General features: G+C 36.4%; 1 protein-coding gene across 1 annotated transcript in view; it reads left to right on the forward strand.

Moving 5' to 3' along the window:
* The window catches only part of THSD7B (thrombospondin type 1 domain containing 7B), a 1042983-nt gene that overhangs the window by 613840 nt on the left and 402539 nt on the right, over positions 1-26604 (forward strand). Inside the window, exons 12-13 of the mRNA XM_023515847.1 lie at positions 4920-5049; positions 8926-9029. Of these exons, the coding sequence (XP_023371615.1) occupies positions 4920-5049; positions 8926-9029 (234 nt within the window). The remainder of the gene's footprint in view (positions 1-4919; positions 5050-8925; positions 9030-26604) is intronic.

Here is a 26604-nt window from a genome sequence, read left to right on the forward strand (position 1 = left end):
GATACCCTATTTAACAAATGGTCCTGGGTGAATTGGCTGACGACCTGTAGAAGACTGAAATTGGACCCACACCTTTCACCTCTAACAAAGATTGACTCTCACTGGATAAAAGACTTAAACTTAAGATATGAAACTATAAAGATTCTTGGAGAGAGTGCAGGGGAAACACTTGAAGAAATTGGCCCAGGAGAAAATTTTATGAGGAGAACCTCCTGGGCAATTGAAGCAATACCAGAATACATTACTAGGATCTGATCAAACTAAAAACTTCTGCACTGCCAAGAACACAGTAAGTAAAGCAAGTAGACAGCCCTCAGAATGGGAGAAGATATTTGCAAGATAGATATTGACAAAGGTTTGATGACCAGAATTCACAGAGAACTCAAACTTATTAATAAGAAAAGAACAAGTGATCCCATTTCATTGGGGGCAAGAGACTTGAACAGAAGCTTCTCTGAAGAAGACAGGTGCATGGTCTACAGACACATGAAAAAATGCTCATCATCTTTAATCATCAGAGAAATGAAAATCAAAACCACTTTGAGATATTATCTAACTCCAGTAAGAGTAACCCACATTACAAAATTCCAAAACTACAGATGTTGGCGTGGATGTGGAGAAAAGGGAACACTTCTACACTGCTGGTGGGAATGAAGCTAATACATCCCTTTTGGAAAGAAGTTTGGAGAACACTCAGGGATCTAAAAGTAGACCTGCCATTTGATCCTTCAATTCTTCTACTAACTGTATAGCCAAAAGGCTATTGAAGATTTGCTTAAAAGGTAAATGGTATTTCTTTGGAATAACAGAGGAACAGTGATGGAGATTCCTCCCCCTGCCATGCCCCTCTCTTTCTATTCATCTTGCCTTGGGGTCTTTTTTAATGGAAAGAGCATGGACTTTGATGTCTGTCCAACACAATTTTAATCCTAGGCAAGTGAGTTTAGGCAAATTATTTGCCCTTTCCAACCTCTACTTTCTTATTTGTGAAATGGAAACCATAATAAGAATAATAACAATTTCAGTAAGAAAGTGTGAGTAAAATAAGGTAGCATATGTGAAAGGCACTGGAGTGGACTTAATATAGATTGTGGTGGTAATTACTGGAAAATCTTACTATGTTTCACACACACATATGATCCAAATGTCTTTTACCTGGAAAACCATGTCCTCCCTTCTCCATATCTACTTTCCAGGCATCACTTTTTTGTATGTGTTTAATGGAAAAGAAAAGTCTGAAATCACTTCCTGAAAAGTCCACTTGTTCTTTGGTCATTCTCTATTGCCTGGCTGCAAATCATGGAATCAGGGACGTCCTCAGGCATTCATTCTTTTGTTGCTAGTTAACTCTTTGATTTCCTGAATTCTTGTAATTCCTTAATAGAAAACTGCCACCCTCAGGCTAGCTTCAGAGTTCAGTTAGAGTGACAAGAACTTGAGGGCCCATCCTAATATGCATGCTGCCTGCCTTTGAGTTTCACCCAACACCATTAAATCAAGTCTGTGTTGTGTAACAGATTGTGCTGTAGACTTGGCCATAATTTGAGGTACTTGCATCACAGAGAAAAAAATCATTTAAAACTGAATGCTAAATCTTACAGTTGCAATGTTCAAGGAAATATACACACATGCATACATACGCACAGAAACTCTTGACAGGTATTTTACATATCTTAACATTGTTTCTCTAGCTCAAGATCCTCCCTTAACTCTAGCTCTCTCTTCAAAGACACACATACACATACATACATGTATATATAAACAGGGTGTCCATAAAGTTCATGTGCAATTTTATGGACAACCTTTATATACACATTATATATGTATATGTATGTATGTATATATTTATATCTTCATTCCTGTATGGTACTAATCATCTTCCCCTTGATGCTAAATGCTTATTTTCACCATAGAATTCATCATTTTCAACCTCCACTTACACATCTGTAGGGCATAAAAATCAGTGCAACTATTTTTCTCAAACTTTGTACTATTTGACCTGGGACCACATCATAAAGGCAGAATACCTCTGTGTGTGAGTGGGTATTGTGTGTACTATGTGTGCATGTGCAGGGGATCAGGCTAGAAGAATGGTCTGTGCTTTAGGTCTGTTTCCCCTCTTTGGGGTTTCTCTCTCCATGTGAGGTGAAGGCACCCCTTTCATTTTTTCTTTTGTCTTCAATCTCTATTTACAGTCTCCTAAGGTAATATTTGGATAACATACAAACCAACACTCATCTACACATTCTAAGGCTGCACAATAATTTTCATAGTAAGCACAGTATAATTAAAATTAATTGAGAATGGGAGAAGAACGCATAAATTATTGTCCATATCCAAATGAAGACAAATTTTTGTATTATGTAGACTTGTTTTAATCACAGTTTTCCTTGTTCCTTTTAAGCTTCTATTCCTCAGTCCCTCCTAGAGCTTTAATTAGCATTTAAAAAGGGACCATTTATAGCATTCCCTCTGTCAAATGACAGCATCTTTTCTTTGACTTTATTGGCATGTCCTGGCAGGAGACATGTGGCTCACTCAAATGGGGCAACTAAGGAAAATTTAATGAAGAGACTATTTATGAAGGAATGAGCAGTGTTGAGGTAAACTAACAAGGATGATGGTTCAGTTCCTGGGCTAGTGACAGTGGGGAGCTGGGAGGCTGGTGGAGAAAGAAGAAATTAGTGAAACCAAAAGAAAGTAGCTTTAGGCAAGTGCTACTACATCAGGACTATGGATTTTGTTATTCATATGGAGACACCTAGAGGTGATCCAGGGAATGGAATTTATTGGGCACCCCTTTCCCTCACTGGCCAAACCCAAAGAGAAGCCAGTAAGCAAGGGGCCACCAATGTAGACCTTCCCTGAGGAGTTCACAGGGTACAAAGCAGGTTAAAGAAGGACAAAGAGGGGACAGGGGAGCAAATGAGTAAGATTCTCCATATCTCCTTCTAGTTCAAGGCCTGGAGATATACAAAAGCACTGGTCTCCCCTTTTCAAGATCTCATTAAAAGCCCCAATTTATTCCCAGAAACAAAAAGAGAGGACAATCCATGAGTGAGAGATCTTTATGTAAGACAGAATATTGATGGGCAAGACTGAAGAGCAGAGAAACTTAACTAAAAGTCACCTGGAGCTGTGACTCAACTTAGCAGAAAGGTGGGTGACATATAAGAGAAATTCTATCTTCCCTGGAGGACTCTGCAGAGCTGTAGTGGCTCATCTAATGGAGAGCAGAAGTAAAGAATAGGGCTGAAAAAAATATGGATTATTTAAAGATTAAATAACCAGTAGAAAGGTAAAAATAGCAACATAATTACCAAAAAATGAAAGATGGTGCAATGTGAATTGTCATTAATTATAGCAGGAAGTTAATAGGTAATATCTAAACTTCAAAAATCAAGAAGTAATGACATAAACATATTATGTATATATTTAGAGGTAACCACAGAAGAACTAAATATGGAAACAGTTAAAAGTATTTCCTCTGAAGATGAGGATAAGGAGCAGAGGAACTTGGGTGGTGGGTCAGTTACTTCTCACTAAGTCTTCTAATGTTAATGATTTTTCAAAAACCATGTGCAAATAAAAATTTAATAAATCTTCCTTTTACTCCTTTTATTTTGTTTCATTCAATTGACTGGCTTTCTATAATTTAACTTCCTTGTATGATGAGGGCCATTTCTTATCCTAAACCTACTGATTAATTTTATTTTCCCTGCAGTTTTCTTTCTTTCCATTCCTTATAACCTTCACACTGCATTCTCCCTCTCATTCCTTCTCTTGTCCACATCAAGACCATACTCACATAACTTTCCTTCTGAGTGTAGTTACATGTCTTGCTTTATAAATTCCTGGTACTCTAATATCTCAGTGACTTTCCTCAGATTGTTTCCTTGACTTGAAATGGCTCTATCCTTTATATTTTTGTGCATTTTTTTTCTATCTTAGTGAGTTGCCTTTGGTTTACAAAGTCAAAAAGATTACTTTTTCTTCTATGCCCCCCAAAACTGTATCATTATTTGATATTGCTTACTGTCCTGTAATGTCTTCTAACTAGTTATGTATATAGCTATCTATTCTTTCTGCTTAATTGTAAGTTCTGGAGGTGAGAGAATTAATTGTATCTCCACATCTAGTGCAAATAGTATATCCTTCACATAGTAAATTAAATTGTTAATAATTAAATTAATTAATTAAATTAAATAATTTGTTTGTGTTCCTGTTGATTCAGAGGCATGTAAAGATTGTGAAATGAGGGCCCCAACCCATTAAAGATACCATTAGTTTTTGTTAATTGAGGTTGCTATTGATGCATCTACTTCTCAGCAAAACCATGAAGTAAACAATATTTTGTTCTTCCCCAATTTTAGTGCCTCTTCCCTAATTCCAGTTATGTATGTATTGGTTATGAGATTATAAGGAATAAGATAGCTAATAAAATAATACTACATATCCATAGTTAAATAGGTTTCTAATGGATTAATTTTTATAGGTGTGTTTACATTATAAAATGTAGGCTAGAGAGAGTTATGTCTTACATGACAGAGTGAAGTGCTAATAACACTCTAGGATTTTCAGCTTTTGTTTCAAGATCAGAGAGGTTTTCTGAGACTTCTCAGATGAGGCATTAAAACTCTCATGCTCTTGGTAATGTAGATTCTAACTAAGTTAACACACGTAGGACAGTGAGAAACAATTATATTTGTAATCATAGTCATTAAGTGTGGTATGTGTGTTTCACAGAAGGCCAAGCACTAACTCTTGGTCCTGCTTGGTGTCTTCATTTCCCATGTTAACTTTCCATGTGTACTTACTTCCTCTCTTTTTTCCCCATTTTCTGCCATTTGCTCTGTATCAACATGAAGGATTACTCTAACTTTCTTTCTTTCTTTTCTTTTTTATTTTTTTAACTTCAGGAAATACCATAATAAAGCAGTCTCGATACAGGATTATCATCCAAGAAGCAGCCAATGGAGGCCAAGAGTGCCCAGATACCTTATTTGAGGAGAGAGACTGTGAGGATGTCTCAGTATGCCCAGTATATCGGTAATAATAATTTTTACAATTATTTTTAGCTCTTGCTGTAAATCATAGACTATTTTCTTTCATACGACATATGGTGATTTAGTGAAAAATAAGAAGAGGTAGTGTTGTATATCTTTGAATATTTCAGTGTTTTGCCCTGCTTTACTTGATTATATTTGGAAGGAGTAAAGCAGATGATAATGTAATTAACAGAGGGAAACATACAAACATGTTTGACTGTAAGTGAGCTTCCGGCCTTATGTCACTTACTCAGAATGAGAGCTTTACCCAGGGGAAGGGACACACACACACACACACACACACACACACACACTCATGATAGGTAACTTAGCCTTATTATATTCTCCTTTGAAAATCTTTAATCAAGAATTAGGAACAAGATTTTGCTTCCTTAATAGTTGTTTTTAATTAAAATATTTTAAGTTTTCAACTTTTATCAATACACATTTTCAGGAACCTTCTATAAAAGTTTTACTGATAGACAAAATATGTAAAAAAATAAAATGAATAACTTTTAATCTATGTATGTACCCTGTATATTCTCTCTTGACAAATCAGTGATTATTATTTATGAAAACAATACCTAAAGTTTCTGTGTTTAGTCATAAACTTCCGATTATCTAACATTTGGCAGTTTTACATTTGATCAAAATATCGCTTTAAAGTATATTTGTATTAAATTCAATCACTGGTGGGTTTTACTGATTTGTAGAAATAATTCATGATCTTAAAATCATATAGTTTTATAAGCACACTTAAAAATGCCTTTAGCAAAAAAGCCCAGTGTTTATCCTGATTATTTGAGAAATTGTATCTTAAAGCTCTGAAATTCAGGGGCTAATTTATTCCGGATAATACAAGTTACTTCTTTTATAAAGTTTAAAGGTGTCATTATGGAAGTACAAACAAGCATGGATTTAAACATCATTTATTTTCATTGTTTCTATCCAATGACCAATTTGAAGATGATGTAACTAAACACTGGGATCATGCCCAGACTGCCATTTCTCCCCATTAACCACAGAGCCATTGTGAAAACACTATATTCATTCCTTTGTGCCACGTTTAAATCTTGAAACTTCTAAGCCCAGCAAAAGAGCTCTCAAGGAAAGTATCCAAATGAAAAAAAGTACCCAAATCAAATATTATTAGATACTTTTATGAACCCAGGGCTATTATCATTAGACGAAATCCTAGAAACAATGAGTGAGACCCTCTGTTCTATTGTCCTCTCTCTTTACTCTCCTGTTGCTCTTCAATTTAGCCACTCATGTTTGGACTGTTCCCATGATGACCTCCTGCCACTCCCCAGAAATCAGTTCCACTGTGTAGGAGCTGGGTCCTTGTAGCATCTCTCCTGATGTGTACTTGAGAATGTACCCAAGCTATCAGCGTGATTCTCTGCTTCTTATAAAATAGCTTTGAATTTTGAGCAATATGATTCCAATTTGATTGGAATTTGATTTCCCTTTAATTGATAAGTGAGAGTTTTTCTAATAAATAAGTTAGCACAGACTTTTATCATCTTCTGATTCTTCTTTTTGACTCCATTAAGATGGTACATTCATGTTTGCCAAATTAAAGCAAAGGTAATTTTCTACTTAATTTGTCTTGTGAGTTCAGGCTTCTCCCAAAATATTAAGTTAAGTAAGACAAAATGGGTGACTTTATCCCAATGTAGAATGGTACAGCCAAGAGTCATATAAAAAAATCTCACAACTACAGATGTGGAGAAAAAGAAACACTTCTGCACTGCTGGTGGGAGTGCAAGCTAATATGTCCCTTTTGGAAAGAAGTATGGAGAATACTCAGGGATCTAAAAGTAGACCTGCCATTTGATCCTGCAATCCTCCCAAAACTGTATTATTATTTGATATTGCTTACTCTCCTGTAATGTCTTCTAACTAGTTATGTATATAGCTGTCTTTTCTTACTGCTTAATTGTAAGTTTTGGAGGTGAATATCCAAAAAGTTATATATCCAAAAGACCAAAATCACTTTGTAGCAAAGATATTTGCACCAGATTGTTCATTGCAGCTCAATTCATGATAGCCAAGTCATGGAAGAAGCCCAAGTGCCCCTCAACTCATGAATGGATTAATAAATTATGGTATATGTATACCATGGAATATTAATCAGCCTCAAAAAAGATGGAGACTTTGTCTCTTTTATGTTTTCATGGATGGAGCTGGAACATATCCTACTCAGTAAAGTATCTCAAGAATGGAAGAAAAAATATCCCATGTACTCAGTACTATTATGAAATCAATTTATAATCACTCACACTTTCATATGAAGAATGGATCACAGTTGTGGCCCAAAATGAAGAAGGGAGGAGGAGCATAGGAGGGAAGGGGGGAGGTCAGATTGAGGGAGGGTGAATGGTGGGATCACACCTATGGTGCATAATGCAAGGGTACATGTCGGATCTATTAGTATAGAGTATAAATGTCTTAACATAATAACTCAGTAAACAAGGTGAGGTACATAGTAACCAGTGTGATGTAAGGGTTACTAATTCTGTGTGGAATCAGCACATTGCATCCCATAAATGCATTAAAGTATATATGATCTGTGTTTTAATGAATTAATAATAATAAAAAAAAAGTCCAGAGACATAGGACTGGTAACTCACCTGTCCTAATTTATACAATCTGGGGCATGCAATTTAACTCTCTGAGCCCAGGTTTATCCTCCTAAAATTCAAAGTTTCACAAGGAACATCTGAAAATTCATTCTTTCTCATTCAGTCTATGCAGTAAGCAAAAGGAGAATGAACTCCTTGGTCTCATTTTGGTCAAGAAAAAAAGCCCATGTAAACTCAGTGTTAGAAACCTAAATGATATATTTTAATTGAAAAGTTGGACTAAAGCCCTTTACCATTTTAGTTTTTGTATTTTGGAATTATGAAGAATGAGCTATACATATACAAAGTAAATTTATAACCATTTGAAATTATTAGGTGATTTTCTTTAAAAGAATAGGTTTTCTGTTTCGCTATTTCCTAACTTTTTCTTCTACTCTTTAGTTATTCCCTTTATAAAGGCCACTTGAATGAGATCAATGATGTTTTTTACTCTATGTTTCTGTTTTACTTTTTGAAGTAGTTCTTTCATCAGAAGTATTGACTCATATGAAAGAGTATAAAAATATGCCAAGTGAAAGAGCAGAATCTGTGTTTACTCTTAGGGCTTCAGTTTTCTGGAATATTGTGAAGAGACGAGTTTAAAGACACAAGTCATAGTCCATCAGTCTTCAAGTGATAAAAATAGTTTTGTTGACCCGAGAAAGGAAAAACAGTGGAATCCAACAGTTCTGTTCCCTAAGATGAACTATCAGATAAGAGAGGTCCCATCGTCTCCCTTCTCCTTTTGCTCTATGGCCTATTGTGGTTTTTGAGTTACTTCAGAGGCCTGGTAAGCACCTTGTAAAAATGGGGGCAGAATATGAAGTGTAAAGTTTCACACCTCACACATTTGAATGTTCAAACATTGATTCTTTAATGCTCCAATGAGATATAAAAATTGTCTCCCTTTTTTCTTGTTACTTAAACAACTTTAAACTCATAAAAAGCTACACCTTCCAGATTGATCAGGGCTTCTAATACATTTGTTGCTACTCTTGTATATTAACTTTGGTTTATGTGCAAAACGTCCAAATTCTAGTGAACAGAATTACTACCTCAGCCATGAATTGGGGACAGTGTGGACCGTTGTCACTCTGGTGCTTGCAGGGCTTGATTTTATTGGCATTGGTTTCACATCCACTTTTATAGCATTATTATATTTATTTTTTTCATTTTAAATTTATTTCAAGTATTTTTTTGCATGTTTTATGGTGATGAAATTACTAGCCCACTGTTCTTTGTAATCACAGGTGGAAGCCACAGAATTGGAGCCCTTGTATCTTAGTGCCAGAGTCTGCCAGGCAGGGAATAATGGGCACCAGGGAAGCCTGTGGAAAGGGCTTACAAACAAGAGGTAAGGGAGATTCTTAGCAGTTTTCTGTTGATATGTAATATAAAATCATATTACTCCTATGTGCTGCTTATTTTTACATTTGAATAAATTGTGATATTATTGGATTGGATCATTTATTTGTATTAGCCTTTGACTTTAATTAGACCACCTGTTAACTAGAACCAAATTGTGCACCTAAGAACTAAAGCTCTAGGAGAAAATATCTGTTCTTAGTTGTACCATATCCCAATGCTGATGATTCAAATGCATACTGGATATTACCAAGAAATGAAGGATAGATATGTCAAGATTAGACCCAGAAGTATATACTGTAATTTTTAGAGGCTAATTTTTGTTGATGAATGAAGGAATATCTGAATAGATTAATTTTAATGATCATGGCTTAAATATAATTGTAATGTACAGACTTAACTATATATCCTATGTATTAAATGTATAGAAAGGAATGATTAAAATTTCTAAAAGACATGTGAATAAGGTCTAGATTTAGGTAGAAATGCATTTTATCGTCAATGTCTAAACAGTGCGGCAAATCTTTGAAAAAGCCCTCCTTGAAGAATCATCAGAGTGCTAATTTTTCTGTTTCATTCATAATCCAGGTGCAAATGATATGAAGCTTGATAAGAAATGCTTTATTCTCAAAATCTGACCATTTTGTGGCTAAATAGATGTATGTAGGATGAATTATATTATATTGGTTTCATAATTAAATTCTTTTACAGGGCATATTTAGAATTAAGTTTCTCTTCCTGTTGTATAGGTTATAATTTAGAAATGACATCCCTGTCAAAACATGTATAGATGAATGTGATTGATGAATGTTTGATGAGGACTGCTGGGAGGAGCTACAGTAACATTGTGTGAATTATAACAAGGGATTCTTTCTTATGACATTTGCTTTCACACATCATGAAATTGTGGTAGTAATATGATCTTGTTATTACAAGATTCTTGTCTAATATCTGTAAGAACATTTCTATGAAATATCTAGATTAGAATACTTACCATATAAATGAAGCTCTTTAAAAACAACACCTTTGTGCAGTGAATAATTTAACTGTAAATGGGACCTGAACTTTGCTACTCTATGATACTATAGCATCATAATGGTTAGGTTTTATTACAAAACCATTTAGCAAATTCTGCAGAAATTTTGCTCATAAATGTGAAGGATCATCACATAAAAGACAAGCTATTTCATCTGTCTTAGAAGGATTTTTTTTTTTGAGTTTCAATTTAAATAGATCATTAGTTAGAAACTTGATAAGCAAGTGACTTACTTGAGTTTTTCCTAAATGAGATACCAACACTGGAAAATCCTTGGTGTATGGTGGGTGGGCATTTTGCACTTTAAAAGTATTAGGATAGGTGTCCAATTTTAAGATAGTAAAGGAAACTGTGCACACTGTCTGGATGAAGGGCAAACAAAACTTTGACTTAATCTGTGCAGAGACAAAATATGTAAACAAAACATGTATACCCCCAATATTCTGAAATTTTCTAATAAGGGAAAGACATTTCTACACCCATCTTTCCTCTAAAATTACTTTAAAATCATCAAGGAATGACATACAGTAACAACAAATTAATCTCCTATGAGATCAGTCCCCTTTATAAAGTCACTCCAAAGAATAAAGAGCACAATAAACTTATCTTCAAGTGAACTAACAACCATCTGTGACCTCAATAACAATATACAAATTTGAAAAGTAAATGGAGATATGCTAAAGTACTTTTCAGAATAGGATTCTGCCTAAACGTTGGTGGTATGATACTGGGGAGAAACAAAGGGATTTGTCCTGCACAACTCTAGAAAGAGACGACCTGTGGAAGGAAGTATGCATGGTTGTGTACACGGGGGTGGAGGTGGGTGATTAAAAAAAAGACTTTGAAAGTCTAAATAAAGAGCAGTGAGCTCCTTCCCCAAGTTCCTCTCCTTTCACTCTGTACACTTAAATTTCTATTATCCCTATTCCTGTAGAAACTTGGAGTTTTATTCTCTATGGGATACAGACCAGAGAGGTTGTGGACTATGGATAACAGGCAGAAGAATGTGGGGATGAGGAGGGAGACTGAAAGTGGGGTGATTAGAGAAAAGTCTTAGTAATTATGAGAAACTCAAGTTCTTTTGAACACCAAACCACAAGAGTTGAAGAAAAAGAAAGTAATAGGAATGGGAGAAAATTGTTAAAGAAATAATAACAATTCCCGTTATGGGGACTCTAAATCTCTGGCTTGAAAAGGGCCAAAATGATTGAATGAGGCCCTTATAAATGATAATTACTGTGAGATTTCAGATACATGGTATAAAGTCATAAACCTAAAACCTTCCAGAGTAAAGGACTAGCATTGTCTCCCATAGAGAGTACTTCCATAAGATAGTAGAACTTTTCAAAATCTGCTCTGGAAAGTAGAAAGAAATGGAGCAACTCACTTCCAGTATTGAATGAAAATAGTTTTCAACCCAGAAGTCCATATTAAATTATCATTCCAGTATTAAGGTAAGATGAAAATGTTCACAGAAAGCAAAATCTTCAAAAGTTTACCCTCAAAGCATCTTTTCTCCAGAAGCAACAGGAGAATGTGTTTCACTGAAGGTGAATAAATTGGAAAAATTGGCATTCCACAAAGCAAAGGAGGGAAGTTAATGACCAATGCTGTTCAGAGGCTTAAAGAGCAGCTCATGTGGGTGAGAATGGGAGAGCAATACAGTGTCAGGAGGGAAGTCTCAAGATAAACAATTGAACGAGCAGAGGATTTGCTGAGTTGGACCTGAAAAATTGCTGTGAGAAGCATTTCACAGGTGTGGAAGCACTTACCTAGATTCAAAGAAAGATTCAGCAAATAAAAGTGAAGGAATTTCATGAAATACAAAAAGTTATAGATGGCAGGTATAGTCATAGTGCATTTTTTCAGCTCACCTATAAAGACTATATTATCATAAAAGCCAAAAAAAAAAACATCTAAATTATAGATTTAAGCAAAATATATGCTCATGTAGTATTGACAGTATGGCAGAGGGGCCCTGAAAGTGCTGTCCCTAAGAAGACAACACTAGAAAATGACATCAAGGAATTGGTTGATGTGACTACATGCACATATTTTAGAAACATGAACAATACATCAGAAAAAACTGTAAAAGACTCAGAAATAATTGACTCAGGGTGAGGAGTTGAGTAATTATTTGCTTTGTCAATATGCAAGTTTCAATGTGATGCATATCTATTGCTGCAATAAAAATATATATTTTAAAATGATGCTTTATTTAATTTCTAAATGATTCTGTACGTGAACACATTGCAGGGGGCTGAAAAAGCTTGGTCCAGGAAAGAAAGTTAGCCTGGGGGAGGAAGAGAAAAAGGAGGACTTACCTGTCTTGTTCTATGTGGAGACGTTTCTCCTGTCTGCACTTCTTGCTAGTTTTCACAGTAGTATCTTCTTTTTGTATGTGTTTTTATGGATTGAATTGTAGATCCCAAAAATATATGTGTACATTCTGATCCCCATAACCTTTGTATGTGACTTTATTTGGAAGAAGGGTCTTTGTAGATGTAATTAATTTCAGAATTTTGAGGTGAAATTATCCTGGATTATTCCAGTGGGACTTAAAGTCAAAGACAGGTGTTCCAATAACACCACAGAAGAAGAGAACATTGAAGTGATGTAGCCAGAAGCCAAAGGACATCAGACTCCACCAGACACTGAAGATGCAAATGAAGAGTCTTCCCTTAGAGCCTTTGAAGTGTGGCCCTGCCATCATCTTGATTTCAGCCTTTTCAGGCTATAATAGAATAAATATTTGCTGTTTTCAGCCACCACAATGTATGGTAGTTTATTATGGCAGCCTTAGGAAACCAATATGTTATTGTTATTATTATTATCATTGTTATTTCCAGAAAAAAGGGTCTGCTGAGTGGTCCAAGTTGGAGTACAACAACTATTCATAGGTGTGATCATGGCACAGTATGTAACCTGGAAATCCTGGGATCAAGTGATCCTCTTACTTCAGTCTCTCAATTAGTTAGGACTATAGGAAGGCTATAGTCACTGTGCCAGGCTATTTTTTTTGACTTTAAGGTTCTTCTACCTTTACAAGATATCATCCATGGGAATTCTTTGAAGATTGTTAAGTGAGATCCCCTAGAAATGGTTTGTCTGGGCTGCACCTGTGGCTCAAGGAGTAGGGCGCCATCCCCATTTATGGGGGGTGGTGGGTTCAAACCCGGCCCTGGCTGAACCATAAAAAAAAAAAGAAAAAAAAAGAAAAAAGAAAAGAAAGAGTTTGTCCATGTGTGTTTCTTCCTTTCCCAAGGAAGCCCATCAGTCTGGAAAAACTTTAAATTTAATCTTCTCTGCTGGGCATGGTGACTCATGCCCATAATCCCAGCACTCTGGGAGGCTGAGGTCCCATGAGCTCAAGAGTTCAAGACCAGCCTGAGCAAGAGCAAGACCTTCTCTCTACTAAAAATAGAGATACTAGATAGGCCTGATGGCACATACCTGTACTCCCAGCTACTTGGGAAACTGAAGCAGGAGGATGGCTTGAACTCAGAAGTTTAAGGTTTCTGTGAGTTAGGCTGATGTCATGGTGATACTGGACAAGTGGTGCCCCAGCCAGCTCAGCCGAGTGGGGCTGGGGGACTGGCCACCTCCGTCTTGGTGGCAGCAGCTGGCAGAGGAACCGGCAGGCTGGAACAAGCAGGGGGAGCTTTCCTCCCCCCACCAGAGGCTCCAGTAGCCAGAAAGGACCAGACACAAGCAGGGGAAGACACTGGCACCTCCTCTTCCTCCAGTGCATCCCTGATTGGTCTATTTTCAATCCTGCTCCTAATTTTGAATCCTGCTCCAGCTCAGCTTTCAGCGCATTGGACAACTGCCCCTATATAAACCCCTGAGTAGGGAGCCTAGGGGCAGATCGCCACAGACCTTTGAGGGAGAGAGAGCAGAAGAGGAAGAGCTGTAACACTTGGATCCTGCTTTGCAAGGAGGTTTGACTCTTTGTAAGAGATGTGACACTTGTATAAAACCTATTTTATCCTGCTCTGCAAGGTTTGGCTCTTTGTAAGAGCTGTAACACCTGTTAAATAAAACCTAACTTCCATCCTGTGGTCCGTGGATTCATTCATCGAATCATTGAGACCAAGAGCCTGGAAGTCCAATATCAGAAGTTCAATATCATGGCACTCTAACCTGGACAACAGAATAAGACTCTGTCTTAAGAAAAAAAATTATCTTCTTATCTTCTCTTTAAGCATTCTTTGTATCACAGAGGAATCACGAACTCAGATCATGAAGTCATGGGAAGGCGAGCTTGAAGTTATAAATTCTCATGGGAGTTTCTTTCCTTTTGCCATCCAGTGCTATTTTAGAATTGTAAGCTGCCTTGCTGAGACCTTTTGCTTGGCAAGTTTATTTCTATCCAGTTCATCCCTAAACACTGAGTGTTGCCTCTATTGCCATTATCTGTAGTCTGAGGCTTCTTTGAAGAGACAGAGTCTCACTTTATTGCCCTTGATAGAGTACTGTGGCATCACACAGCTCACAGCAACCTCCAGTTCCTGATTTAGGTGCTTCTCTTGCCTGAGCCTCCTGAATAGCTGGGACTACAGGCACTCACCACAACACTCGGCTATTTTTTTGTTGTTCTTGTTGCAATTTGGCCAAGACCAAAGGTGTTGCCTTCTCCTCTGAGACTTCTAAAATGTTCTCCATAGCAGGGCTTAGATTAATTTTCTTCCTGTGTATTGTGAAGCCAATACAGTGGAAACTCAGATCTCTGATATTTGATAGAAACCTGTAGGATAAAAGTTGTCTTTCTTGCTTAATTTCCAGGGTCTCATGCTTTCACTTTGATGTGGGATTGTTGGACCAACCCAACAATACATTTAGAAGATATATATTTCGTTTAGTGTTTTATCTTTTTCATTGAAAGGCTCTTTTAGGATTTCTAAGTCATAATCCTGCCAGAAACATTTGTATTATTTCATTGTGTTTCTGGTTTTGAACTGATTAATTGGTTCACATCTAATAATTCATTTATGTAATACTCTTTTAATTAAAAAAGAAGAAAGTGAAAAGAGTAAAAATGCATATAGAATTACAGCTGTAGGTAAACATGTCTGTAACTGAGGTGTTGGGACAAGGAACATGAGCCAGGCACTTGCATGGGTTAAAGTTGTCCTTTATTACCAACATTCAGAATCCCATGAAGACTGGGAAATCATTCTGAAAGCCGTCCTTACTTTGAAAGAACTTCAGAGTTCCTGTGTCCTCCCCTAAAGTTATTACCATTAGCTACACGCTATCCACCCTTCTCATCTCTAGCTGAAGGACTCACTGTATGTTACTTTCCCAAACTGTATATCTGGTATTTTTTCCTCAGCTCAGTTCCATAATGACCTTCAGGGTGTTAGAACCAGGGGAGAATGAGTGACATGACTGGCTGATAACTAATTACATCATTAAGTAACTCTTACAGCTCGGGGGGTGGGCACAGGTGAATCTGTTTCTCCTCTTACATCTATACCATTGCTAAGGAGATAGGAATTTGGGGTTCCATCATCCTAATTATCTCATACTTCAGGGAGACGCAGGTGTTATTTCTGCTCAATCTCTTGTGCTTAATCTGATTTAGACTTTATGGCACAATAAGAAGAAAAAAATTAAATATTCTAATACACTTTAAGGAAACTGTCCTTAAAAGGGTAAACTTGTCTCTAGCATCTACACATTGCTGTACTCCAAGAACTGAAAAAGAAAAGGGTGTTTCTGAACAAATATAAGCACCAGTAAAGGCTCATCAAGAAATTAGAATTATCAACCTCTTTCTAGGCAGGAAATTTGAGGGACCAGGTGGTTAAGTAGTACACCCAATCCCACACAGGTATTGAGTGTGTGTGGGGGGGAAATGATTTGAACTGAGTTTCCCACGTTTCAAAATGAAAGGACATTCTTTTCATTACACCTGATTGTCTCTAAGACTTTGGATTCTACATTTCCTCTGGGCTTTCTCCAGGTGAACACTGACACCAGCTACAAACTGTAAGCAGATGTTTCCAAGTCTTGCAGTCAGTAGAAGAATTTTTTCTACTTTGCTTTTGAGAAAACTTATTCCCTCCACATCAAAAATAAAAATGTTTTTATTTAACAATTTTAAAAGCTGTAAGTATCTCTATTTGAGCCTATTGCTCATTCATAGTTCAAACTGTAGTATCTCTCTTACTTTTGGAATCTATTGAAATAGATTTTTGTGATGTATGTAGATTAATACAAGGTCTGACAATTAAGTTCACAAACTCATCCTAGGAAAAGTACTACATACCTTGTTGCTGAATATCACCATTGTCATCTATAAAGTACTCCCCTTGAGAAGCTATGCACCAAAGCCAGCACCTAGTCCACCCTTCAAAGCAACTTGGGAATTCTTTTTCTAGAACAGCCATCAGAGCTATTATTGTATTACACTTGATGTCCTGAATGTCATCAAAATGTCTTCCTTTCAATATTTTCTTTACAGTCAGATGAAGAAAAAAGTCTTTGGGGCCATATCAGGTGAGTAGGGAGGATGTTTCAATACAGTTATTTGTTTACTGGCTAAGACTCCCTCACAGACAGTGCCATGTGAGCTGGTGCATTGTTGTGATGTGAGAACCATGAGTAGTTGACCAAAATGTTCATTTAAGATTTTCCTGTTTCTCTATTGATGTTTACTTGGTTTGCTATGCTTCTTATAGTCAGCCAATGATTTTGATGCACAATTTGATTATTTTTGCGATGTTTTTGTCAGTGAGCTATTGGCATTTTTAGTAGAGAATTGGGAGCAGCTTCGGTACCTCTTTCACAAATGTCTGTTTTATAAAGTAAAGACTTCACAATAGATTTCCTCTGATTTTCAAGAAGAGAGGGCATGACCCCACTTCCCCGGTCAATGTGCTAGGGCTTCTGATGTAAGCAAGAAGCAAATACATGTGTAAATACACTATTTTGAGTAACTTTTGTGACATCATTTTTAATTACCTTGTTCATCTCATTGTAAAAAGTGATCAGATCCCAATATTGTTTGCAGTAAAGATTACTCCTGAGGGGAGTTCTAACTCAGTTCTGACATCAACACCAGAATGAAGTATTGGAAGTCATAATGTTCTTTAATAACACCTGATACACAATGATTGGTTATAAATATTTGAAGGAACTTTATATACATCTCTCCTAAATATTATGATTTTTAAAGCATAAAAATAAAGGAAGATCAGATTAAAATGTAGAAATTAAATCAATAGTGTAGAGCACTCTCTAAATTAAAATATCCTCACATTATAACAAAATAATGAGTTTTATAAAGCCATGGGCACTGGTTCTGAGAGTTAAGTGTTAAATTCGGAGTACATTTTGATATTACATTTTGATATTACATTTTGATATAAGTGAATAATGATTCTGGTAGGTATTTTTTCATTTTCTTTGCATGTTTTAGGGTAGGATTATCTTCTTGGCTGCAGATAGAGTATGCACATTTTTTTTAAATTGGTGAAAAATTAAAAATAAATATTAAAGGTAATGAGCAGCCTGGGGCATGATGCTTCAGGAATGCAATGTTAACTAACCACAGATTCAGACATGCTGTCTTGTGCCTGTCTCCCATTTGTACCATATTAAGGTATGATGTAAAAGGACAGAGTAACCCATCCTTCTACCTCCACCCCACCCATATGCTCTCAGATATTTCACTGATGAAATGAATGTTGGGGGTGAGGAATGGTGGGGGTAATGAGGTTTTTTGATTGATGAAATCAGTCATTTGCAAATCTCAGAGCAAGAAATTTCTATCTGCATAGTTTTCAGTTATAGAACTATCTTTTCTTCAGAATGCAAATGTGAAATTCAAAGTCTACTATGAGGTGTAAATGTAATAGGATTAAACATCTCTTGCCCGTGGCCAAAATATCATTGCTTTAAATAGATGGGAAGCCCCTGGCTTCCCTTAACATTTGGTTTACTGAGGTCAAGATATTCATTTCTGCTTATCCTAGGTGCCATCTTAAAATTGCAACAGAAGCATGTAATGTTTGTACATTTTTGTTTGCATTTCTAAAGAGAAGAGAAAGAACAAGGAGGCTGCACTTGCCCCAGGCTCTGAAAACAAACAGAAGAGAGTCAAAATAGCTTCATCAGTACTCTGACTGCACAGAGATACAAAAGTTGCAAAGCAGTGCCTTTTTAGGCCAGTCATTTTATGAAGGACTCACATTTGTGGGAAAACAAAAACAAATCACTCTTTGACTGTGTCTGGGGAATAAGAATTTAAAACCTACTACAGTCAATTAAACTTAACAAGTACAGAAAATTATCTGCCTCATAGCAGAATATGAAAGTGGGAAGGTTAGGGGTTTATGAAGGCTTTGTAATTATGCCAGAAAGGGTTTTGAATGCCTACACTAAAAGAGTGACTTTGGGAATAGATTAGGAAGGAATACACATAAAAAGAATTTTAAGAAATAAATCAATTGCCACTTTTACACATGGAGCAAAGGATAGTGATGAATTAAAAGGACCTCTGTGGTTTTAGGGCTAATGAGAATGGGACAATATTGACATAAAATGACATAAAAAGTTGGAATAAAAATGCACACACAGCACACACACACAGGGAGACAGATATGCAAGAATAATCATTTCTAGAAACATAAGTTTTGGAATCATCTGCTTACAGTTTGTAGCTGGTGTCAGTGTTCACCTGGAGAAAGCCCAGAGAAAATGTAAACTCCTAAGTTAGAGACAATCAGGTGTAATGAAAAGAATATCCTTTCATTTTGAAACATAGGGAACTTGGCTCAAATTATTTTTCCCCCATTCAATAGTTAGTTATATTACTTAACCACCCTTCCTAGAAAGAGGTTAAGAATTCTAATTTCTTGATGAGCCTTTAGTAGTGCTTATATTTGCTCAAAAATTGCTTTTTCTTTTTCAGTCCTTGGAGATCAGCAATACATGAATGACAGAGTGAATGAAAATATGTACCATTGCAAAACATGTTTTTTTATTAGAGAGATTCATTCATTACATGTGAAGGGATGGGGTTCTGTAACCAAATGATCTTCCTTTTAGAAATCCTTAATACAAACTTGTCATATTAAAGGCTCTTTGAATTGCTGCAAGGACGGAATCTATTACATTGTTAAGTAGCAGAGTTTTCTCAAACCCATTTACAAGTAGCCTATTTAGCATAAAATACCACCTAACATCTTAATGCTAATGAGAAATGTGGGTATGAGATCGTGAAAAATCACAGAGGGACAATTGTTACATGTTTTATATGCATGTGGTATTATCAATTTTTAAAATAATTGTATGAATAAAGACAGAAGAAAAGATTTGGTAATTGAGTGAATGTAGCTGAATATCCAGAGTCTAGTATCAGCCAAGTGATTGTACTTTAAAAAAAAAAAATCCTAATTTTGGGACCAAGAGTCAAAAGGAAATAAATATTGGGTAGATCACTTTACAGAACATTTGTCAAAGAAAATCAGGAAAGAAGGAGCATTATAGCTCAGGATTCAAAGAGTAAAAATAGGACTACCCTATACAAATGTGAAGACAGAAGAGTAATGAATAGGAGAAAAATATTGAAGGTGTTGGACAGGGAGGAAATACTTGAGTAAGCCTGATTCCAGAGATGCGGAGTTGTGCCTGATTGCAGAAGTGAATTCAAGAGTTGGAAAGAAGAAAGTCCTTTGTTTTCTTTCTTCTAAACTCCAGGGGGAAGTATCATAATGATACCGGATTTTTGATACTGAATTTCCAGGCTCTTGGTCTCAGCGGTTCGAAGAATGAAGCGATGGACCACAGGATAGGTTTTACTCAACAGGTATAAGTGTTACAGCTCTTATAACAAGTTAAACCTCCTTGTAGAGTAGGATTAGCAGTAAGATAGGTTTTATAATCTGAGTGTTACAGCTCTTACAGAGGGGCGAGCCCCTTTGCATGTGTTTACAGCTCTTATAAAGGAGCAAATCTTCTTGTGTTTACAGCTCCTACAAAGGGGCAGATCTCATAGAGCAGGATACAAGTGTTACAGAGCCAAACCTCTTTGCTCTTTCTCCTGAAATCTGCCAAGGTCTGTGCTCAGGGTCTCTAGCTTATATAGGGGCAGTTGTCCAATGAGCTTTTGGGTCTTGAAAACAGACTAATCATGAGTAGGTTTTGAAAACGGACCAATCAGAGATGCAGTGGAGGAATCACCAGAAGTCCACATGAGAAGACAACATGGTGCCAGTGTCTTTTCCCGCATGTCACATGTGTTCGGTTCCTTTGGCTACTGGAGCCTCTGTTGGGGGAGGGAAACTCCACCCCCTGCCCCCCCCCACTCGCCGCCTTCTGATGGCTACTGCCATCAACACTGCCAAGACAGAGGTGGCAGGTCTTCCAGCCCCACTCGACTGAGCTGACTAGTGTGCCATTTGTCCCGTATCAATAACATAGGTGCCAGGGCAATGAAGAAGTCAGATTAAAAGAGCTCTATAAAAGGACTTCATGTCCCTAAACACCTCTTTCCCAGTAGGTTCTCATGATCATCTAATTTTTAAATGCAGTAATCTCTTTTGAGCCTGCCCAGGTTTCCTTTCTGAGGCTTCTTACCTCTGCTTGTGTGTTAGTTTTCTCCTGGTGCTACTGCACCTCTCTAATGCTCAAGTCCCAAGGCATCATCCTTCATGATTCTCCTTTCCCCAAATCCTCCCAATTCTTCCCAGGATTTAAACTACTGAGATAGTATCCACATCTTTATTTAATGGGAAATCTCTCTCTCAACTCCAGGCTCAGAATTATTCACCTGCTAAAAATTCTATTTTGCTGAAATTTCACTCTATTGATCATATATGGATAGTACAAATTTATTGTTTTTAAATTTTTTTTTTTTTTGCAGTTTTTGGCCAGGGCCAGGTTTGAACTCACCACCTCTGGTATATGAGGCTGTTGCCCTATTCCTTTGAGCCACAGGTGCCACTCAAAATTTATTGTTTTTAAATGTGAACTTGTTCTCAATCTCAGGGAGCTGGATCTTCACCCACCCATTAACAGAGAGAATCAGCCTAGGAATCCTGTCAGTTTTGTCTTCATAAGTCTCCACAGTCCTCTTCTCTTTTCTAGATCGTGGTTGACATCTACATGAGAATTGTAGTAACTTCACACTACTCTTCCTAACTCTAGGTATATTTCTTATAAACCTACAGCAAGTTCTGAAGCCAGGGTCATCTGTCTCACACACCTGCTGGGGAATTGTCAATGGCTGTCCTTTCCCATTTAGAGCCAGCCCACATGCTCCATATGACTTCCTGAGGTCATGCACTTCACTCCTTTCCCACTATCTACCAGATCCCTTGTCCACTGGCCATTGCCCAGACATTGTCCATAATCCACAAAACAAATGTCAACCCGTTTCTCTTTCACCTAGAAATCTTGCTGCAGTTAAGATCCTGTGCCCTGGCCTGATGCCATCTCAGATATTACCTCCTCTGGATTACTCTATTCTCCCACAGTGCTTCCTTATACTTCATGTTTTACAATTATATTCTACCTTCAATTTATATTCCAGTTTCCTTATTAGATTTTTAGCTCTCAAAATGCAAAGAATAGATCCTATTCATCTTTATTTCCCCATGCCCCAAATTTTCCTACGTTACATACATAGCAGTTACTCAATAAATTTTTACTCAGTAAATATTAATCTGTGTGACAGTATGAGAAATTCAGAACTTTGGCAAAAACACAGTGAACAAAAATATGCATAATAAATTTTATTCTGGAAAGTCTAATACAGAAATTATAACACATCAGAATTACTATGATAAAACATTTTTTCTAGGCTTTTATCAAGTAATGGATAAAAGAACTGTGCTTATGAGAATTTAATCTCCTGGAGAGTAGAGGCAGGCTGTATCAACTTTACTCACTAGTGTACATATTTTATAAATTGCTTCAATAGTGTATTTCTAGTGAAGGAAAAAATAAGGTGATGATAAAATATTACTCAACCTGATTCTCTACTACTGAGATCATGAATCAAATGCATATAATTTATCAGGCACCACTCTGTGAATTTACATGAAAGTGGGAGTATTTTGTCCCTGGGCTAAAGGTGTTGCTTTCCTTTCTCTAGAGCAGTAATTTTTCAGCCAAGGGTGAATTTTCCCCTAAGGGACATCTGGAGACATTTTTGATGTTCACTATCAGGAATCAGAGGCTGTTACTGGTGTAGCTCTGGTACATTCATAGTGCTAAGATTGAGACATCTTGTTTCTAGAACCAGAAATGGAGTGTTAGCTTCACTTTCTCATGATTGAACAAATACAATTTAAAAATACTTTTTAATTTTCAGAACTGTTCAAAACGCTTCCCATACCAATAATATTTCTTACAACCTGTGCCCATTGTTAATAGTATAACTCATTCAATAACTGTGTATGTAGCTATAAATTAATTACAAATGCCTTTTAATCTGGAGTTTTACTAAATAGTTTCCTGCAGAAACATTTGCTTCCACATGTGGGTCCAAGGCACTTCAATTGGGTGGTGAATGGTAATGTGACAGTTGCAAAAACTGAAAATTCATAATTAAATTCTGAAACATTTATGCAGACTAAAAATCTGAGTACTGTGCCATCTTATTAGCAACCTGCCTTGGAAGTCTAGGTTTTGGAGTGATGTGTGTGGTATAATTATACTCCACATAAAAAGCCATTTATTCTATGTGTATATTTTAGAACCTGCTATGTTTAATTTGTAATGGTATTATTGTAACAATCCAATCTACTGTCAACACAGTTGGTATTTAATAAGTACTTTTTCTTCCTTATATTACTAGAAAAATAATTTTGTATCCATGGTTGTTAACTGCTATTATTTTTTTCTAAGCTAGGCTATTTATGCTCAAATGCTAACTTAAAAGACCCTCACCCTTTCTTAACTCCCCAAAACAATGTTATCTTCCCAATTATCTTTAATTACTGGTCACCTTACTCTGCCCTGGCCTTTCTATGTCTGGCATGACTTGTTCTTTGTTATTTCATACTGTGGGTTGTATTTCTACATTACTACTCCCTACCTCCACCAGTAACTCAGTCTGAGCAGGAATGAGTTTTCTTCTTTCTTGGTGGAACACTGAATCAAATTGCACGCTCTCTCCTTGCCAAGAAATAGGCAGCATCATTTTCCCAGCCACCTAATTCTTAAGACTCTAGTTTTCTGGATTGTGAATATTAAACTGAGTGAGCCAAAGTAATGCTTTTAATCTAATTTTCTAGCTATTCTGACTCAAGAACTGCCCTAGTTTTATTTTTGAGAGATAGTCATTTATTCTCCTGTTCTGTGAAATACTTTATATCTTTCTGTTTCTCCTCTCTCTTTCTCTTTTTTGCTGGATAAACCAGATTTCTCTTAATTTTAATTTTTAACCTTTAACTGATATACATAAATATCCCTAATTTGTTATTCTTGAACTCTACATTCAAAAGAATGCTGTCACTAGGGAATTATTCCAGAATCTTCCCAATTCTTAACAATTATATTTTATTAAGCACAAGAGCTTACAGATTCTATCCCAAATTATTGTCTTCTCTCTCTTCGTACTGTTGCCAATTTTAATACTTCATCACCTCACCTGGACTAATTATAATTAATCTCCAAATCTATATCTAAAAATTTTTAAATAATTATTCTAAAATTAATATCACTTTATGTCACTAAATGTTTAATATTTTTAATACATGCCTTGTAATTCTAAAAGATGAAATACAGGGCTATTCATGATCTGGTGCTGTGTTTCATTTCTTATCTCACCTGGTCCTACCCCTCCAATACCTAATTCATCTTTACAGTTTTTCTCCAACTGGTCTATCCTCTCTTTGCTTTACCTAGAGTCTTTATGGTGCTTTCAGGATAGTAAGTTCTCTGTTCTCCCATGGTATGCCTCCTTCATCCTTTTTTCAGTGCTAAGGGGTAATTGTTGTTTAACTTATCTCTCTCTCTTATTGGTTTTTCAAAAGACCTGTGTGTAGAAATTGTGTTTCATTCATTGTTGTACATCCTGCACGGTATCTCACCTTCATCATCATTTCGCATTTCACTGTTTCGGTTTCCTGTGATATGATACGGTAGGATATTTTGAGACAGATAGAGATCACATTAATGACTTTTACTTTAGCGTATTTTTGCAATTGTTCTCTTTTATTTTTTTTTGTTGTTAATCTCTTACTATGCCAAATTTATAAATTAAGCTTTATCATATATAAATGTACATACATGGAAAAACAGAGTTTATACTGCACGTAGGGTTTTGGTACCATCTGTGGATTCAGGCATCCACTAGGGGTTTTGGAACATGTCTTCCATGGATAAGGGGATACTGTGCACAGTGTCTGGCACATTCTAGGCACTCAATAAGTATCAGGAAAATCAATGCCTTGGTGTTTATCTTTTCTTATGGTCACAGAATTTTAGCTGATATTGACTTTTAAAAAACTTTTCATTTTGGAAGGTTTCAAATATTTACCTGATATGTGTACCTATGCATCTGTCAGTGGTCAATACTAACATGGTACTTTCATGTTTAATCTTCTTGTCTCCTCACTGCTGATACTTGCTCACTTGCCTCAGATACTGTGTTTTCCTGAAAATAAGACACTGTCTTATATTTATTTTTTCTCAAGAAGACATGCTAGGGCTTATTTTCAGGGGATGTCTTATTTTTATTAAATATAACACAACAATCTACATTTATTCAAATACAGTTATCTTCTTCTGGAACCTGACAGGGCGAGCCGACCTTGTTGGTAGGGCTGGTGCTAGTGATGCGTGAACTCCTTTCCCCTAGCTGTTCGCACGTGCCCAATAGGATGCCTGCGACCAAGGTTACCATCCGTGAACCCACACAAGTGCCAATGGCTTGAAGAAAGGAACTGTGGCAGATAAAAGGTATTCCAGTCTTCCTTACCACTCCTCTCCGAAATACATGGTGTGGCTATGCAGCCTGTCTGCACAGCCAGGCCTATCACTCAGTCTTATTATCGGGGTAGGGCTTCTATTTAACAAATGCATAGAAATCCTGCTAGGGCTTATTTTTTGGGTAGGCCTTATTTTCGGGGAAACACGGTATAATTTCTTAGGTGGGCTTATAATTGGCTCCATTTCTTCACATTTTTTCATCAGAGTCATTATAAAACAGGGCCTGTGTCAATTAAAACACAAGCACAACTAGCAGTATCACAACAAATGCTGAAGAGATAGTCCAAATAAACAACTTGTCAATTGAATATTTATTTTTGCATTTTACCTAGTGCATAGTACTGTATTTAAGTATCAGATTCTTAGTTTCTTCCTCTGAAATACATTATACAAATGCATCTTTTTTTCATTACACCTATTCTCTTTTCATTGTGAACTTTGTTGCATATTATTTTACTCCCCCATCACACACAGCACAACATACCAATCTATTTTTTTTTTCAGGTTAGTATGAGGGTACATATGATTAGGTTACATTATTTGTGTTTGTAAGGTAAAATCCAAAGTCCAAATTTTAGTTGAGTCCTTCGCCAAGGAAGTGTGCCATATGCCCCTGCATTGTACCTAAAAAGATGGGAATTTACTGAGCCCCTTTCCTCTCCTTCTTGAATTTAATTATGTTTTTCTCCCTTGTGGGCCTGAAGTTGTTGATCTACTAGTTTCAGGGTAGAACTGAATACATGGGATGCCAAATGCTTGCTTTTCCATTTTTGAGATACTTTACTTAGGAGAATGTTTTCCAAGTCCATCCAGGTAAATACAAAAGATGCAAAATGTCCATCTTTTTATGGCTGAATAGTATTCCGTAGTTTATTGATCCATTTAAGGGTTGCCGGACCCTTGGGTTATTTCCAAATCTTTGCAATTATGAATTGAGCTGCTATGAACATTCAAGTGCAAATGTCCTTATGGTAAAATGCTTCTTATACTCAGAAGAAAAAAAAAATGGGATCGTGGGATCAAATGGGATATTTACTTTTAGTTCTTTGAGGATTCTCCATACTTCTTTCCAAAAAATGGCTTTATAAGTTTACAGTGCCACAAATAAGGCATACAGTATTTCTCTGTGTGAATCCAGTGTTGGCAACACTGTTGAGGACATTTTACCCTTCAGAAATGAGAAAACCCTGATAGCTAGTAGAATTTCCTAGCTTATGTTTTCTTCAATGATGAGATCACTAATCACAGTCACTAATCTGTTTCCATTAATATCTGAGGTTGTAAAGCATTTTATCTTCTGAGATAGATAAGGCTTTGCAAATTCATGTCTGATTGATCTGACCTCCCCAACTCACTGAGAATTGAGTTCCATTAAATATTTTTTATTATGGTACATGTTTTATCATTAAGTAATGACACGTTACTTAATAACAGCCATTGCCTTTGATATTCAGAGTGTCCAATCAGTGTCATTCAATGTATGGCATTGATAATACTGCCTTTTCTATTTATTTTTGTCTCCACTGATTATTATGTTTTAATGGTTGATTTTGCACATATTCTTGTTTAGACCTGTTGT

Source organism: Otolemur garnettii, unplaced genomic scaffold (assembly GCF_000181295.1).
Source record: "Otolemur garnettii isolate 467f Iridium unplaced genomic scaffold, OtoGar3 scaffold00080, whole genome shotgun sequence".
Lineage (NCBI taxonomy): Eukaryota > Metazoa > Chordata > Mammalia > Primates > Galagidae > Otolemur > Otolemur garnettii.